Source organism: Abramis brama, assembly GCF_963993115.1.
Source record: "Abramis brama genome assembly, chromosome: 8".
Taxonomy (NCBI): domain Eukaryota; kingdom Metazoa; phylum Chordata; class Actinopteri; order Cypriniformes; family Leuciscidae; genus Abramis; species Abramis brama.
Window position 1 is genome coordinate 32,236,068 of NC_139970.1, and position 19,653 is coordinate 32,255,720.

A 19,653-nucleotide genomic window follows, 5' to 3' on the forward strand; every position below is an offset into this window, starting at 1 on the left:
TCTAAAACCAGGTGTTTCAGTTTCATTGTCCAACCCCTGTAGAAATAACTATTATTGTTACATATGTGGTACACGGGCACCCCCTAATGGTTAAACCAAGAACTGAACCTCTTAAAGCTATATTCTATCTAATCTATCTGCTGTTGGCATGTCATTTCTAATGTTAAAAATATATGCATAAATAAAAAAATCATAGAAAGAAAAGATCATTGAAAAAAAAAGAAAGAACATTTGTATAACAAATTGTATTTCCATCCAGCCCAAGGAACTTAAATGTGGCTGAGGAAGTCCATGCCCTGCTGCGGCTGAAATGAGCTCTCCTCTGCTGGAAGACCCTCATCTGTTCTCTCCCCTGAAGGAGGACGCAGAAGCTTGTGACTTTAAAGGACAGCAACTCAGATGAGAACTCTGTATGTACACAGATAACAGAGGAACAGCATACTCTGGGACTGGTGGTAAATCACACTTTTATTATCAGCTTATGATTTGTACAAAGAGATCAAATAATGCAATTACAAGACTAGACCATTGGACATTTTAATACGCACACAATATCAGACATAGGGATCGTAGCTGGGCAGCTATGCAAACCTTGAGCAGACGACAACAGACCGGATAAACAGGGCCATGTTATGTGGTTTCAGAAAAGCATTAACAACACACACACACACACAGAGGCACAATTCACTAGCACACCAGGTGGCGGAGTTACAGCAACTACATGTCAGGACTAAAGAATCACCTCTTTGTTACTAAGTTCACAGTTGACCAACTATGGTGTAGGTCATGGATTGTAAACTTTCTTATCCAAGGTTATAATCAACAGTCAGGAGTGGCTTTGCCTCTGATTCTGTCAGTCCTGAATCATCAGCGGCTTCTTCAGGAAGCTGTAGTGAGAGCTTTTGATTGTACCACATGCTGAAGACTAGAGCAGCACACAGCAAGTTTTTAAATGTCACTTCGAGTTCGATGCAGATTTATCTACCAAAAGATCTTCAGAAATTCTGGTTATGACTGTGTGAAGAGAGCTCATTTTTAGAAAGCAATGTTCAAGACCGGAGGCACTTGAGAAATGAGGAATACTACATCAGATTAAGGCACCACAAACAACAGTTACAACACATCTTTGGAACAACAAAATTAACACACTTCAGGTTTACACACATAATACATTTTAGGTTTAAATCTGTCTATGTTTTGGGCTGCATCACCTCCTTTTCAATTAATTGCAGTTTTAGACGATTAAATATTCTTTTGCATTTCGTGGTACATTTTATAAAATACATAATATTATAATTGTTCTGGAAACAATATTGCACAGGTTACTGCTACAAAGGTGAGGAAGGGGATGCTTTCCACTTACATTTGTCTGTCTGTCTGTCTATCACAAAGTTGGTGGATGAAAAAACTCTCATTAAACCATTTAGATAAACTGGGAAAGTCTTTATATTTGTTTTAAAAAAATGAACATTTAATTACATTTTAGCTTTTTTTTTTACTATTAATAATATACTATGGGATTCTTAAACAATGGATGGTTGACAGTAAATGCAAGTAAAAAATATTTAAAAAATCATATTTCAAGTATACACTGTTACATCATGTAAAAGTACATTCAAATGCTTTTATATGTTCCAATCAGACAAAATCACACACACACAGCAGCTTTAAACACTGGGACATCCCTTCAAATCAGCTCTCTATGACTGATAAACGCCACCTCATTATACTACCAGACACAAAGCCAGTCTGGACTAATTGTCCTTTGACATTGTCATTGATGGCATGTTGAGAATCAAGAGTAAATTTGACATGAACAGCCTCTGCTTCTCTCATGAATGATATAGTGAATTGTGCTGAAGCTAATACAGCTTCTGTGTTGTGATGTAGAGAAGATATTCTCTGTCACAGATTACAACAAAATGCATCGCTAAATGCTAATCTTATCTCTGTAATGTAGTAAGGTTAATTAATGAGTTCCTGAGAACAGCACCTGAAATTAGCAGAGGTAATCAATAACACTGGTGATAAACACACAAAAACGTGCACACACACAATGAATGGTGGATTGTCGCCTAGTTTGTGAACACTTTGACAGGGCAATTCCCACATTAACAATTAGTAACTACTCATTATGCCATAATAATCACTTGGTTAATTTTTAACAATGACTGAGCAATTGTATGTCAAATCTCAGCTAAGTAACTCGGCCACATACCCAGGCAGTCATAGCTGTGATTAGATGACTGAACGCCACAATCACAAGGCCAGGTCACAGAGAACAGGCTGTAAAAGTGGGAGGGGCTTTAGCTATGTGGGAGGAGCCCCTTCTTGTAGGCGACCACTCCTGCGGCTGTGGCCAGAGCCAGGACGGAGGACACGCCCATAAACGTGAGGAACCCTCCAACGGATGGCAAGTTTCTTTCCCAGAATGTGGTGACAAACGGCCGGGCTGGGACATCCTGAGGAAAGGGTTTAGAGTAGCACTAGTTCAAGAGGTTTTTCTTTAAATTTATGGCATATAGAAAATGTTTCTTAAATTTAAAAAGTGAATTTCATACCAGTGATTCAGGCTCTGACTGCCAGATCTGACTCGCATGGAGTTTTCCCATTGCACACAAAATCTGGAGGAATAAAGCATATAGTATTTGGGGGTTTTCAGCAACGTTTAAGGCATTTAGGTTAGTACAATTTTTGTTGAAAGAATTTAACACTTTTATTCAGCAAGGTTGTAATAACAATAACATCTAGAACTAATAAAACAAGCCAACACAATATTTATGGATAATAAAGTTTTGTTGATGAATGTGTAGAAAACAGTGGGATTCAATGTGGGATTCAAACTGAACATGCTCATGAAAGTCAATAAACTTGAGGATGTTGAAACAGGAAATTTGGGTTGAACAATTTAGATCTCAGTAACTAAACCCTAATGGCTAAGAACCCACCTCTCTAGTGGCTCTCTCGCCCGCCTGCACGGCCCCCTCCATGTAACCGCTCCACTCTGTGGACGTTTCAGTTCCTGCAAAGTACAGCCTGCCCACAGGCTCCCGCAGGACCCTGAGATGGAGAGAAACATCTTCTCATGTTGATTTAGTCTAGTATAATGCTGAATCAGAGATGCTCCATCTGGAGGTGCGGTACACTAACCTGCCATACTGTGTCATGATACCAGGGGGAAAGTAGGCGGTGTAGCAGCCACCGGAGTATTCCTCCTCACACCAGTTCTTCTCCTCATAGTGCACAGGCTGAGAAAAAAAGACCGCCATGAAAAGTAAGCATCAAAAAATGATGAGACTAAAGGATGATTTCTGGTCATGGAGACTCACATGTAGCGCTTCCTCTGAGCCGAGCACACGAGAATAAATCTCACAGATCCTTCTCTTTCTGAAATGGTTGACAACATTCTGGTAAGAATAATCATTTCAGCAAAATATAGTGACATTGTACTAATATGAAAACAGACATTTCTACCTCTCATCTTTCGTCAGGCCTGCTAGTTTCCTGGATTTTCGTGCCAGGATGAATCTGTAAAAGAGAAAGAACCAGCTTACTGTTCTGTCACCTCAGGCATCTCATTTATTTTGTGAGCAGTTTACGTTCATCCTACAGTAGAAAGCTCATCGCTTTATTTACCCCATTATGGCAGGCACAGACCCATCAGGCTTAGTGTCGTCAAGCGTGAGACCAATCGGCGCTTCCTCCTCCTCGATCACCATGCTGCCACAGTATCCTGAAAAATCAAAACAGCCATGTGTAGCCAGTGTTAATTTAGTATTAGTTATATTTTGAATTAGCTTTTATTTTTATATTTTCAGTTTTCATTTTAATAATTATGTGCTTTTGTCTTTTTTTTTACTTTTTCAATGTATCTTTCCATTATACTTGCACTTCAACTGTTATTTCAGTAGGTTGCCAAGCCAACATTTCTCATTTTCATTTAAGTTTTTCATCTAAAATTTATAGATTTTATTTTAGCTTTATTTCATATAAAGAAAATGATTTTTCATAGTTTTAAGTTTTAAAACTGTGTGTAGCCACTTCAGTCCCACTCAGATTGTTTTAAGGGTGTGTTCACACTTGTCAGGTTTGGTTCGTTTAAAACGAACTCTGTTGCAATTGCTCTGTTAGTGCGGTTCATTTGACTAAGTGTGTCCACTGCCATGCAAACCCTGGTGCGCACCAAACAAGCAAAACAAAACCCCTAAAAAGGCGGGTCTCGGCCCGCTTCTAAACGAACTCTGGTGCGATTCGACAGAAATATAATCACAAGACATCTAAACAAACAAAAAATACCATAAAAAGGACAGAATGCTGGAGGACAGAAACCTGCTTTTTTTCTCTTCATAGGAGCTATGTTGCACATTACAGTTCAGTACAGGTGTCAGAAACGCCGTCTTCCTGCAGCAAATCTTCGTTTGTGTACAACGGAGGAATTCCTGACGCTGTTTTGACTCCTTTACACATTTTAAAAACTCTTCACGATTTCTTAGATGGTCAAAATACCATCATAGTATTTACACACATACAACGAACGCATTTAGCCCAGAACACAGCATAGTTTTGGATGTTCGTTAAGTCTGTTGCAAAATAAGTTTTTTTAATTATCTTTAGGTTCCTTTAAAATGATAGTGTACACTAAGTGAACCAGGAATAAATGTATTATTTTCTGAACCGATGACAATTCTGAATAAATTAACCGAACTACAAGTGTGAACACACCCTTAAACTGCTTTTAAGTGATGTAATTGAATGGAAAATAGGCAAGAGGTACAGACCCTTCTGCCTCCAGAAATTCTCTTTGTAGTACACCATGCATTTGATGACTGAACCCATAGGCACTCTATGAATGAGCTGGTTCCTCAGAGGGGGTAATTCAGGGTTGAAATGGATCTTCAAGTTCAGCCCAGGTGGTATGGCAAGTATGACATATTTGGCCTACAAGAACCGAGAAAGAAATAAAAGCCATTAAAAAAAAAAACATTTTACAAATATAAGTGATTTCAGATAGTTTTGTGTTAAAAGGACTGTTGAAGTAATAGGTGGCAGGAACAAACCCCATAAATCATCAACAACATACTTAAAGTCGGCCTGAAATGGAAGTTGTGATTGTCTTTTTGTCCCCTATTGTAACATATATCCAAGTGAAACAGCTTCTTGAACAAGAAAAGATTTAGGGCGGAACTTGATTTTGTCCATCCGGAATTGATTGGCTTGTTGTGATTGGATGATCTCGTGTGAGTGACAGGCTGTCCCGCCCTCATGCCAGTAAACGTCATCAGAGAAAAGAAGAGACGTCATTACAATATAGAGAGGAAGTTATTTTGATTAAAGATTACAAGTGAAATAATAATAATAATAATAATGTGCACAAAAAATAAACAGCAAAAAAATAAGAATGGTCCATTTTGATTCATGGTGACTTTAAAGCTGCCGACTGCCGTAGGGAAGGCCGCACATAAAATGTCCTTTCTATCTGAAAGCTTTCTCTGAAATCACACCTGTCTTTGTGACTTTGTATATAACAAAAAGAGTTTTAGTTTGCTTTAATGGATTAACAGTCTCAAAACCTCACATTTTTTTTAATTAATTCATAATTTCACAACAAATTTGCTGAAAATTCAGCTTTGCCATCACAGTAATGAATGGCATATTAAAATATATCAAATGGAAAACAAATGGTTATTTTAAATTGTAATAATATTACACAATATTGCTGATTTTACTGTTTTTGACCAAATAAATACACACGTGGTGAGCATAAAAGCCTTCTTGTTTTTTTTTTACATTAAAAAACGTTATCCACATTAACATTTTGAACTGTAGTGTATAATCAGTTTTAGATATATGGATCTATTGTTGAATATAGTCGTTCCAGTTTCCCCCCACTGTTCCTCCCCAGAGGGTTTAGCAGCTCTACAGCAGCCTTTAACAAGCTTTCAGCTCAGGAAAGAGGATGTGGCCAGGACAGGGGGATGAAGAGCGGCTTACTGATAACAATCCACCAAGCTTACACACATGGTGATACATACTTCAAAGTGGGACATTTGTCCTTCAAATTAGCCGATTTAGCTAATTTGAGATTTAAGATACTGCCTACTCAGAAGAAATTTTGTATACATGCACAAAATAAGGGGTGACTACTTATTTGGAATACTGTATACCACAATGCAATGTAATTGAGTTGATCTTCCATTTCCATGTAACGAATTTGATCGGATAGCCTAAGTTAAGACATGTATTGTATGCACAGTCTGGGGTCTGTAATATATATATTATTATTTTTGTTTTTTATGTGCTTGTCAATGCTGCATTTATTTGATACAGTAAAAACAGTAATATTGTGAAATTTTATTACAATTTAAATAACTGTTTGCTATTTTAATATATTTGAAAGGGATAGTTCACCCAAAAGTTCACTGTCATTAATTACTTACCCTCATGCTGTTCCAAACCCGTAAGACTTTCGTTCATCTTCGGAAGACAAATGAAGATCTTTTTGATGAAATCTGAGAGATTTCTATCCCTCCATTGACAGCTACGCAACTGACACTTTGACGCTTCAAAAAATTCATAAAGAAATCGTAAAACGAATCCATATGAATTGAGCTGTTTAGTCCAAATTTTCTGAAGAGACACGTTCGCTTTATATCATGAACAGATTGAATTTAGGCTTTTATTCACATTGATGCACGAGAACAAAACTCTTGCGGAAGCTCAAATGTGCTATGTAACACACGAGACTGAACCTCATTGGTTCCTGCAGAAGCTCAAACGTGATGTGTAACACACGAGAATGAACCTTATTGGTTCTCGCACGTCAAGCAAACATGCTTGAGCTTCCGTTTACCACAACTGTGCGTTTATGAATGTTTATATGTGAATAAAAGTGTAAATTCAATCTATTCATTATATAAAGTGATCGTGTATCTTCAGAAAATTTGGGACTAAACCACTCAAATCATATGGATTAGTTTTACGATCTCTTTATGAACTTTTTAAAGCATCAAAGTTTCAGTTGCGTAGCTGTCAATGGAGGGACAGAAAGCACAGATTTCATCAAAAAATATCTTAATTTGTGTTCCGAAGATGAACGAAAGTATTACGGGTTTGGAACGACATGAGGGTGAGTAATTAAAGGAATAGTTCACCCAAAAATGAAAATTAGCCCATGATTTACTCACCCTGAAGCCATCCTAGGTGTATATGACATTCTACTTTCAGACAATACAATCGGAGTTACAATAAAACAATCCTGGCTCTTCCAAGCTTTATAATGCCAGTGAATGGCTGGATGGCTTTGGAAGTCCATCAAAGCGCATCTATCCATGATAAAAGTGCTCCACGCGTGCGTCTCAGTGGGTTAATAAAGGCCTACTGAAGTGAAGCGATGCGTTCGTGTAAGAAAATATCCATATTTAAAACTTTATTGACTAAAATAACTAGCTTCCGGCAGACGGCCATACACATCGATTTATGCCAAAAGAGTAACACTTGAACTTGACACACAATGTAATGATGGCAATTGACGCCTCTCGCGGTTCAAACTAACAGGGCTGGGCAACCACGTTTGTCATTACGTTGTACGTCAAGTAACAAAAGTGTTACTCTTTTGCCGTAAATCGATGCGTACGGCCGCCTGCCAGAAACATTTTTTAATATAACTCTGATTGTATTCGTCTGAAAGAAGAATGTCATATACACCTAGGATGGCTTTGGGTGAGTAAATCATGGGCTAATTTTCATTTTTGGATGATCATGTGACATCAACAAAGCATGCTACTGTTTGAAAGTTTGCATGATGCATTCTTTCACATAGCTTGTTTTAATTATTAGTAGTCATTATATACTGTGTAGTCTGCAGTAACCATTATGCTAGTAGTCCATTTCAAATGCACCTTCTCACCTTGTATATCTCCTCATTAACTGTCCTGACCTCCACCAGGTCTCCAGTCTGGTCAATGCTGTAGACAGCGCTGCCCAGCTTCACACGGTCACCCAGCTCTTTCGCCATCGCCTCACTGATTTGATTGGCACCTCCGGCAAACTTGCGCTCCTGTCATATGGGGCAGCAGAAAGTAGTTTTCCAGACTTAGCAAAATTAGCTAACACATGCATCATACTAAACTGTACTATGTACACTTTAGTTAGATATTGTAAGTAATGGGTATGATCAGTTTAATAGTCATACATAAAAATGGAATGCAACTCTTTAATCCACCAATAGGTGTCTCTGTATCTCAGAGATAGAATGATGAGAGAGTTGTATAATACTGTCCACCATGCACATACCTTATCAGACACATTCAGAATATAAAACAGGTTATAGAACAGGAACAGGTAAATCATAACAGCTCATTGACAATGCCATAACATAGGAAGCCTTTAATAAAAGAAGTGACAGTTTGTTATCAACTTAAAGAAAACTGTCATTTGGTTTATTTGTGTACCATCAAATGACATTTGCTAAGGCTCCTGCTATATATGACCCAGATACAGTAGCCACTATTTCGGTATGTTACATAATCAGTTCTGTGTCAGGAATGAATGGGGATGGCACAAGGTAGTCTCTCTTGAAAAGTATAAACTATAATCAACTTAGTAAATTAATAAAATTCATCTTCATAGATTAACAAATTGAATACCTAACCATGAGGACAGTGGCTTGACTGAAAAAATACTGCAAATACTTGCCGCATTATGACAGAAAATAGTTTTTTTAGTCAGTGCTGTTTTACCAATATTTACACTTTTTTTTTTTGGTAACTGGTTCTTTAATATTGGATCTACAAACAGACCAATTTTAACAATATGTACATATGTTGCTTAAGAATTAGACAAAGCCCAAAATACAAATGAAAACGATAATAAAGCAATTCAATTATAAATATTTTAGTAATACTACTATTTAAATGATGTATATTTACTCATATATATATATATATATATATATATATATATATATATATATATATATATATATATATTTTTTTTTTTTTTAATTATTATTATTATTAATAATATTAATAACCCAATGTACCTCTTTCCTCTGTACTCATGTCAGCAAATCATTTCTCTTTCTTCCACAGAAAGTCAGTTTTTTGCCTTCCAACTAGACCTATTTTGAGAGCTGTGGTTAGCTAAATTAGGGGTAAAGACAGAACAGTGTCAGTGACTATTGGACTTGGCAAGAACATTGGATTGAACAGCTACTGCTTGATTTATATCACTATTTCTAACACCTTCTTTCCTGAACTGCCAATATTTCTAAAAGACAGTGTGAGGACGCTAAAGCCCCCATCTCTCACTCGCTTGCCCTGTCTTTCTCCCGCTCTCCCACAGATGGTAATTATACTGGTGCAGTGAAAAAGCCAAAGAGATGCACAAAAACATGCTGTGCAAACGTGGATGTCATGGAGTTCATATGTTTGCCGTATAATTAACTCTGCTCTTTAACAGAGAATTAACCAACCGAGAAAACATAGTATTCAAACCTTACACAACACACTCTAAAAAATAATGTGTTGGCTCAACAAAAAAAAATTAACACAACAGCTTGCATCAATTATTTTGAGTTATGATAACTTTGAGTGAATTTACGTTCAACCAACAAGCTACACTGAGTTTGAGGAACTTAATGTGTAGGATAAACACATTTTTTTTTTGATAAAAGGTTTCATTAAAACAATAAATTAGAATTTTTAACTTGCAACCATGCATTTATTTAAGTTGTGCTAACATGTCCCCTGAATTACTTCACTACTTTACTAGCTAAAAATTTAGTTTGAAAACTTACCTGGCCTCCATTGGTGGTAGAGAAAATTCTCATTGTGCCTCCACACTGCTTGACGTACCAAAGGAACCACAGAGCAGACACCTCATGGGGCTCAGAGGTCACGTTCACATTGACAAACAGAGTGGCAAAACGGCGAGCGGCCCTGCAAGCAATAAGTTGGTAAAGGGATATGCCATCAATAGCCAATTTGCAACAACAGTAACCTGATATTAATTGGTCCCTTCTCTGTACCTGGTCCAGCAAATTTTGTCAAAGAGTTGCTTCATGGTCATCTTGTCCCACTCTTCGGCATGAGGGGCCCTCCATGGAGCTTCTTTAGGAATCTAAAGTGCACATTTGCTGTCAAGCACTGTGACTATTCATTCACTTGAAATAATTGATTCTGTTTCCATTAAAGGGCTAGTTCTCCCAAAAAAGAAAATTATCCCATAATTTCCTCACCCTCAAGCCATCCTAGGTGTATATGACTTTCTTCTTTCAACCAAACAAAATCAAGAGTTAAATTATAAAATATCCTGGCTCTTCAAAGCTTTATAATGGGAGTAAATGGTACCTTAAAATTTTTATGCCCAAAAAGTGGACCCATCCATCATAAAAGTAATCCATACGGCTCCAGGGGGTTCTAAAAGGCCTTCTGAAGCGAAGCAATGCGTTTTTGTAAGAAAAATATCCATATTTATAACTTTATAAACTATAATCACTGGCCTCCGGTAACGGCCGTATGCAAGTCTAGTTCTGGCGGAAGAGTGACCTCTGACCCAACGCATGACGTATTAACGAACGCGGAAGCACAGAGGATAGAGCAAAACAAAACACCGGTCAGCACCGGTTAATCTCACCTAAGCTTACACTAATCCTACATCCTCTGTCATGCGTTGGGTCAGAGGTCACTCTTCCACCGGAACTCAACCCGTATACGACTGTCACTGGAAGTCAGTGATTAGTTTATAAAGTTATAAATACGGATATTTTTCTTACAAAAGTGCATCGCTTCGCTTCAGAAGGCCTTTATTAACCCCTTTATTAATGGATTACTTTTATGATGGATGGATGTACTTTTTTGGGCTTCAAAGTCTAGGGTTCCATTCACTCCCATTAAAAAGCTTGGAAGAGCCAGGGTGTTTTTTAATATAACTCGGTGTTTGGCTGATAGAAGAAAGTCATATACACCTAGGATGGCTTGAGGATGAGTAAATTATGGGATAATTTTCATTTCTGCATGAACTAACCCTTTAACAATACCATTAACGATTGTTCTAGTATTTATATGTAAGAAACAAATGCAGTTCCATTGCTAAATGATGAGATAATTTTAATAAAATATGCATTTAAGACACTTCTTAGGAAAGATGATTTTTTTCGTTTAGAGGAGACAAATCCTTTAACAATGTATTAAACAATACAAAACAAAATGTGGTAGCATATATTTTATTCATCATTTATAAAATATTACTGAAAATGCATGTTAAAACATCCTCCTCATTATAAAAAAGTATTTTTGTAATCAAGCTCCAAACACGGCTCATTTGGATATTGTGGGATTTATATATGACTACCTCAAGAGCAAGATATCAAGAAATAGTTTTACATCACACACAGTATACATATGCCCGTTCAATTTCTGATTTACTTCACATGCTTGAGTCGGCTGACAACAGGACAAATAGAAGAGTAAAGGAATATTCTCTTTGACGCGTCCTGTTTAAACAGCTCGTTTGCGTCTCTGTACAAACTTCGGATCCCAGCATCAGGTGCAAGTGGACGGCTTTTTTTTTTTGATGCCGCCCTGTAATGCGTCGGATGATTATATGTTTGTTAGGAGCATTTGACTGCAGATTGGTTTGCTTGAAAATTGGACTGCACTGGTCGTGCTGTATGGGTTTCATTCACTAAAAAGAACCTTACACAGTATATGTGTAAGTACTGACACATTAGAGCCATTCATTCGGGAATCAAACTAAACTGGTCGTGTTCTGTTCTGTGATGTTGATTCAGTAGCGGTGTTGTGGCGTATCATTGGTGTATGGGAGAACACTTAATCGTTTTTTTTTTTGGAAACAAATGGAGCCGGTTATGAACAAAAATGGCCTTTACCTCCATTCCCATCTTGTCCATTGTCCTCCAGAGATTGTTGTAGTCCATGTAGGCAAGAGGGTTCCACACTGGAGGGAAAGGCCCTTTGAATGGATATGACTTCCCCTGGGAAACAAGAAACAATGTCTATAAAAAACCTACTACCCTATCACCAAATAATGAAAATTGTAATTATTATTTTGTCATTGTTGACGTAATGTCTTTATCATAGCCATCATGACCTCATTATCATTAGAAGTGTAACCAGTCTGGAATGGAAAACGGTCTTCGCTGCCTAAAATATACGTAACTGCATCTCGCCTGGCTTGGAATCTAATCAGTTAATGGAGGGCCTCTGTTCACAGCCTTTACAGTTTGCGTTAATACAACCAGAAGATCAGAAACAACTTGACCTTATCAACTCTCAGTACGATTTTATGATTTTCACATAAAATGTGACAATCTTCTTTATTAAGAGCAGGAAAAAGAGATATGCTCATTTAGAGGGTTGGGGTGGAACATACAATAATGAAAAAGTACCCATAAATAACGCTAATACAATAAAAAGGAAATTCATAATCACAGATAATGACAATGTTAGTATTTGGCAAACAGCAGCTATATGACACAGGCATCTCCCCTGCTTCCCACAGTAGTGGAAACGCTTAGTCAGTATGATCATTCTCTGTGGCTGGCCAATAGGGTAACTATATGCAGACATTACTTCATACCTGGATTGCTCTGTTGCTGTGGGGCTCTTAAATGAGCACTGTTGGGCTGATTGATTAATGTTTGACTACACATCAAAGACGAAGCGCTGCGTTTCAATATGTTCTTCAACACAAAGTCACTAATGATGACGAAACCCATAATGAAAATTAAGTGATAAAGAAGGACCTAGAGTGGCAGTCAAAAATTTACTAAAGGTTGTTGCAACATTGATTTTGTCAGCAGTTTTGACTAGGTTGCCTCATTCAAAGACCTGTCACCTAGAAGGATTCTCACGCACCACTGGGTTTGATGTCCAGCGTTCACTTCCAGGCAATTTGTTGTGTGTCTAAATGCATTTTCAGTGCGCCGTCATTTAATTGCTAAAACCCTGTCATTTTATTGCTGGCAGAAAACATCTGAGGGGAACCAGAGTGGTTTTTGAGTAGGACTACAATGCACTTAGTAGGACAGTTAAATGTTTGAACACTTCAAATGGCAAACCATGCAAAACACTTGTCAGCAACGAAGGAATGCCATGCTCCTATTGTTTTGTATATAAAAGTGATATAGATATAAAGCCACCTTGACAATTCTGTAATCTATAATATCCATGCTTAATTATACATTATCCAAAGCATCTTCCATTGCATTCAGTTTATGCATTCCCTTGGATTCAAACCCATGACTTTTGAGTTGTTAGCATCATGTTCTGCTGTTTGAGGTACATGAATGATCAAATATTTTTTTTTTCAATTTAAAATACACTTAAAAATCTGAGGGAGCACATGCATGACGCTTCTACAGCAGTGTCAGTTGAACCCATCTATCAATGGTCTATGTGGCCTGAGGCTGGCTTAAAAAAAAAAAAAAAGCATATGAATAATGCTCTTTTATAATTTATGATCTTTTAACATGACTCAGCCATTTGCATTTCTAAGCCACCTAGCACTACAGGAAAATATGTTCAGCTAAATAAGGGACCATGACATTTCCATATGATTTGTGAGGCTGCCAGACCAATACAGGAGATGACACCAGATCGCTCAGCATCCAGCAACAGGTCTGTTCCCATAGCGACGGAATTGAGGTGGAGAGATGGACTGCATCTTTTATGATATCCTTTCAGCCAGAGCAGAACCTAAGCCTCTCTACTATCACTAACCTCATACTGCTCTATAGCCGCCCACCACGTCAGTCTCGGTTACTAGCAATGAGATATGAGACCACATCCTGTCCAACGCAAAATGTATCATCCTCTGAAGTAACATTCTATTTGCCTGTATGTTACAGTACAGACATTTTACAGAAATCTTGTTTTTTTCAGAGATAAACAGTTGTTATAAGCAGATGTGCACAATGTTTGGGATTTTTTGCAATGATATTGGCCATGATACGGATAAGCTGATAATTATTTTCATTTCATGGCCGATATTAAAATGATATGCTATTTTTTCTAAATTAATTAATTAAAAAACACTAAAAATCTATCCTTTAAAATGCTACATGTGAATTTAACCATCACAACATTTTAAATTCCAAGTAGTTCCTAAATATTAATACACAAGTATATGTGGTTTTATTAGTAGGCCTATTGCTAATATAAATACACAGTAATGCAAACACTGTAAATTACACTAGTATTCCATTTTTTAACAACACTGCCTTTGCACAACTGTTCAATCAAATGTTGATTATTGATTTGATCAAATTATTGATATGCTAATGCTGCCTGAATGTGCAGTTGTATGCGAGTTGCTCACGGACCTAGGCAGAGGAAACTGGGTCTGGCCTTTAGGATTACAGCTATAGAAAAGCTGATTACACGGGCGCCTTGGCTGTACGCTCACCTTAATTATAAAATGTCTGCTCGTTGTAAGGCCCTTATTGGCTAATACAGGCTCAAGGCCAATACGTGATTGCTGAGTAACAGGTGATACTATAAAAGCGGTAGTAAAACTAAATCGTGCAGACGCAAATGTGACTGACTACGTGAGGGGCTGATAAAATTACCTTATGAGCCTCTTTCATAATACAGTTCAGCCAAAGCAGAAAGGCTTCTGATAAACATCCTGGATGAACTCAAACGGTGAATTGCTTCACTGTCGTTAAAGTCAACATAGTCAAGATAGTAAGAGATAGTAATTAATGTGTTAGTGACCCGTCACGATTAAGGTTCGGTCACATTAGCAAAATTACTGTAGTTTCTGCAAAAGTTCGCAAGCAAAAAAGCTCCATTGTCTATTGTCAATAGTGTAGCAATGTATGATCACATCACATGAACAAACAGGAAAACAGGTCTCAATGCTTGTTGGAGAAAATGTTAACAGCAGTACGAAATGACAGTGTTATCTATGGGCTTTTAAAGGAATAGTTCACATCAAAATGAAAATTCTCTCATCATATACTCACCCTCAAGTTGTTTCAAACCTGTATGAATTTCTTTCTCCTGCTGAACACAAAGGAATATATTTTGAAGAATATTGGTAACCAAACAGTTGATGCACCCATTGACTTCCATTGTATTTTTTTTCCTACTATGGAAGTCAATGGGGTCCATCAACTGTCTGGTTACCCACATTCTTCAAAATATCTTTTTTTGTGTTCAGCAGAAGAAAGAAATTCATACAGGTTTGAAACAATTTGAAGTTGAGTAAATGATGACAGAATTTTAATTTTGAAGTGAACTATTCCTTTACGGTAATCAGCTAACCTAGCTAGTTCTTTTTATTTGTTGCCGTTTTATTTGATTTAAATATCTAAATGTTAGTGAGAAGAAGAAAAATATATTTTTTACATATCAATCTATATATGCACTGGACATCGGTTAAGCTCATCTTTGCTCCCTCCTTTGAAGGTATCTTGAGTAAAACGTCTCTATATTTAAAGCACATACAAAAAAAAACCTGAACCGGTAACGATATGACGAATTTTACAGAATACGGAAGTTTGTTGCACATAACTTTTTAATCTGTAGCAAAACTTGCATGGGGAAATTTTTCGCCCAAAAAGCAAAATTCCTAATCTTATGGATTTCTATTAAAATGACTGGATTTTGATTGCAAAAATTCACCAGACAATAGCAAATGTGAATGCAACTTAAGATAGAAAATCGACACTGGTTTACTAATTAGTGACCACCAGCAAAAACCCTCTCTGAGGAGACATTTGCTTTTAGCTCAACAGTAAAATGTCACGGTTCATGAATTCATTGTTTCCTTCTTGTCTCGTGTTATGTTTTTATATGTGTGTGGGTGTGTGTGGATGGGCGTGACCGACCCATTCAGCTCTGATCAGTCTCCAGCTGATTTCACTCACTCACGCCAGCTGCAGCCAATCTACTCTCCTATATATACTCACAGTTTTCTCCTCTAACTTGTCAGATCATTGTATGAGGTTCTCTGTGTGTTTGGTCCTGTTCCTGCTCGGTGTTCCAGTTCATGTTCCAGTTCGTGTTCGGTGTTCCTGTGGATTGGTTCGTTTCAAGAGTTTGTCTTCACCTTCACCAGCGCACCTCGTCTCTGCACTCATCTGTACATCTGACCATCGAAGTCCCTGCGTCACAATCCTGTTTCTCTGGGACATTCTTCTTTATATCTTTAATAAATACATTCTGAGTTACTTGCAACATTGCTTCCGTGTTTCTGTCATGACAGAACGATCTGACCTACCAATGGAAGCAGCGAGTAATCCGTCAACATCACTGGAAGCCTTTGTCAGTAGCAGCATCAGCCGATTGGATTCCCTGGATAGAAATATCAACGATACGGCTCGTGCGGTTCAGGCTCTTGTGACGCAGGTGTCCGAGCTTACCCAGCGATTCCAACAACTACGAGGTTCCACTGCGCCGCCCACACCGGCTGTTCCCCCCACACCACCAGAGACCCTCTCCCAGTCGGAGCCACGCCTACCGACTCCGGAACCTTATTCAGGTGAACCGAATTTCTGCAGAGCATTTTTAACACGTTGCAGCATGCATTTTTCTCTTCAACCCATAACTTTCAACAATGAGCAAGCCAAGGTCGCCTTTGTGCTCACACTGCTGACTGGGAGAGCGGCGCTTTGGGGGACGGCGGTGTGGGAGAACCAGGACGCTTGCTGTACCTCGTTCCAGACACTCGCTACAGAAATGAAAAGAGTTGAATGCTCGCGGACCTTCGTCAAGGAGAAAGATCGGTTCCCGACTTTTCGATCGAGTTCAAGACCCTGGCGGCGGAGTGTCAATGGAACGAGGAGGCGCAGTGGGACATGTTCCTGCATGGGCTGGCTGACCGCGTCCAGAGGGAGATCTACGCCCTGGACCTACCAACTTCACTCAACGGACTCATTGAGTTGGCCTTGAGGGTAGATGCTCGTCTGTCCCGAGTCGAGTGACGGAGCCTGCCCAACCAACGTTTTGGAGGAGCTGAGAGTCAACGGTCCAGCGGCACGGACGCGGTCAGCCCTGTCTACGATCCCGAGCCCATGCAGGTAGGGCGAGCTCGGCTTTCTCGGGAGGAGAAGGAGAGACGGAGATCCCAGGGCCTTTGCCTTTACTGCGGGGGGGCAGGTCATTACGCTTACAACTGCCCGGTAAAAGGTCAAGCCCGATAGTAAGTATGAGGCTACTATCGGGTGGGATCTCCGCCCAAAAGACCTCATCCACATCTACGCTCCTCCCGGTAAGACTGAGATGGTCAACTCACGATCACGTCTGTCAAGCTCTTCTGGACTCTGGGGCCGAGGGTAACTTCATGGATCACACTTTTGCACTTAAACTTCAAGTTCCACTCAGGCCCCTCACACAGAAGATCGCGGTACACGCCTTCAATGGACAAATATTACCCACCATCTCATTAGCCACAGAGAACATCACCCTCGTCACATCACGCAACCACACCGAAACCATCTCCTTTTATGTCCTGGACTCTCCCCTGACACCCATTGTTCTTGGTCACCCCTGGCTTAACCGTCACAACCCTCGAGTGGACTGGCAACTTAAAACTATCTCAGCTTGGAGCAGTAAATGTCATGAGTCTTGTCTAGTGTCTGCCTGTCCGTCTGTTTCTGTCTCTGTGTTTCAGGAGGAGACGATGGATTTATCTAACGTGCCCGCAGAGTACCGCGACCTGAAGGAGGTGTTCAGTAAGTCTCGTGCTGCTTCTCTTCCTCCGCATCGTCCCTATGACTGTGCTATAGATTTACTGCCAGGTAAGTCTCCGCCTAAAGGCAAGATTTATTCGCTTTCTGCTCCAGAAAGGGAGGCTATGGAGAAATATATTTCTGATTCTCTAGCAATGGGGTTCATTCGCCATTCCTCTTCTCCAGCGGGGGCGGGATTCTTTTTTGTGGGGAAGAAGGACGGATCTCTGCGACCTTGTATTGATTACCGGGGCCTGAACAACATAACGGTAAAGAATACTTATCCTTTGCCGTTGATGTCTTCTGCCTTCGAGAGGTTGCAGGGAGCGTCGATCTTCACGAAATTGGACTTACGTAATGCTTATCATTTGGTCCGCATTAGGAAAGGGGATGAATGGAAAACCGCTTTTAACACCCCCAGGGGGCACTTTGAATATTTGGTCATGCCGTTTGGACTGTCCAACTCCCTAGCGGTTTTCCAGGGACTCGTCAACGACGTGCTGCGAGACATGATCGACCAGTTCATATATGTTTACCTGGATGACATATTGATTTTTTTCCTCGTCTCTCCAGGAACACGTGCAGCACGTCCGACGAGTGCTTCAGAGGTTGCTAGAGAATGGGCTTTTTGTCAAGGCGGAGAAATGCGCTTTTCATGCACAGTCTGTTCCTTTCCTAGGGTACATTGTTTCGGCTGAGGGAATGCGTATGGATCCTGAGAAGATTAAGGCTGTGGTAGAGTGGCCAAGTCCAGATTCCCGTAAGGCCCTACAGAGGTTTCTGGGATTCGGCAATTTCTACCGGCGTTTTATTCGCAACTTCAGCCAACTAGCCGCGCCTCTGACCGCTTTGACCTCCCCCAGAACTACGTTCAGGTGGTCAGACACAGCCGAGGCTGTGTTTGCCAAACTGAAAGGTTGCTTTGTTTCAGCCCCCATCTTAATCGCCCCTGATCCTTCACGTCAGTTCGTGGTGGAGGTCGACGCGTCAGAGGTAGGGGTAGGTGCAGTTCTATCCCAACGCTCTCCCACAGACGACAGGATGCATCCCTGCGCGTTTTTGTCTCATCGTTTATCCCCTGCCGAACGTAATTATGACATTGGTAACAGAGAATTGTTGGCAGTCAAGTTAGCATTGGAGGAGTGGCGCCACTGGTTAGAAGGGTCAGGGGTACCTTTTATCATCTGGACTGATCACAAGAATCTGGAATACATTAGAACCGCCAAAAGATTGAACTCCAGGCAGGCTCGGTGGGCACTTTTTTTGGGTCGTTTTGATTTTACACTCTTGTACCGCCCGGGTTCCAAAAACATCAAACCCAATTCTTTATCGCGCATTTTTGACCGTTCCGAACGCCCGTCTACTCCCGAGTGCATTTTACCCGAGACCCTATTTGTCTCCACACTCGTATGGGAGGTCGAATCGAAGGTCAAGACGGCCTTAGAAGGGGTAACGCCTCCGCCCGGTGGCCCGGTTGCCGGAGGGATTGCCGGAGGGGTCTGACGTCATTCAGTGGGGTCATTGTTCCAATGTGGCTTGTCATCCAGGAGTTAATCGTACTAAGTTTTTAGTCAAGCAACGATTCTGGTGGCCACTTATGGCTCGTGATGTTCACAGTTTTGTTTTGGCTTGCTCAGTTTGTGCCACTGGTAAGACGTCTAATCGTTCCCCAGATGGGTTACTTCAACCGCTGCCTGTCCCTTCGAGACCTTGGTCCCACATAGCGCTAGATTTTGTTACCGCCTTCCCACCCTCCCAGGGTTACACGGTAGTTTTGACCGTGGTGGACCGGTTCTCGAAGGCGGCTCATTTTATTCCCTTGCCCAAATTACCCTCAGCCAAGGAGACAGCGTTGACCATCGTTAACCACATCTTTCGCTTACATGGCCTCCCGACGGACGTGGTTTCCGACAGAGGACCCCAATTTGTGTCCAAATTTTGGCGAGAATTCTGTA

The 19,653-nt window shown here is 39.9% G+C and overlaps 1 protein-coding gene across 1 annotated transcript in view; it reads right to left on the reverse strand.

Moving 5' to 3' along the window:
• Window positions 1–450: 450 nt before the first annotated feature.
• The window catches only part of mao (monoamine oxidase), a 41,350-nt gene continuing 22,147 nt past the window's right edge, over window positions 451–19,653 (reverse strand). Inside the window, exons 4-15 of the mRNA XM_084123131.1 lie at window positions 11,891–11,995; window positions 10,028–10,119; window positions 9,797–9,938; window positions 7,907–8,056; window positions 4,779–4,938; window positions 3,637–3,733; window positions 3,475–3,528; window positions 3,330–3,387; window positions 3,151–3,248; window positions 2,949–3,060; window positions 2,562–2,624; window positions 451–2,462 (exon numbers count right to left, since the gene is read on the reverse strand). Coding sequence (XP_083979257.1) covers window positions 2,307–2,462; window positions 2,562–2,624; window positions 2,949–3,060; window positions 3,151–3,248; window positions 3,330–3,387; window positions 3,475–3,528; window positions 3,637–3,733; window positions 4,779–4,938; window positions 7,907–8,056; window positions 9,797–9,938; window positions 10,028–10,119; window positions 11,891–11,995 — 1,287 coding nt within the window. The 3' untranslated portion in view covers window positions 451–2,306. The remainder of the gene's footprint in view (window positions 2,463–2,561; window positions 2,625–2,948; window positions 3,061–3,150; window positions 3,249–3,329; window positions 3,388–3,474; window positions 3,529–3,636; window positions 3,734–4,778; window positions 4,939–7,906; window positions 8,057–9,796; window positions 9,939–10,027; window positions 10,120–11,890; window positions 11,996–19,653) is intronic.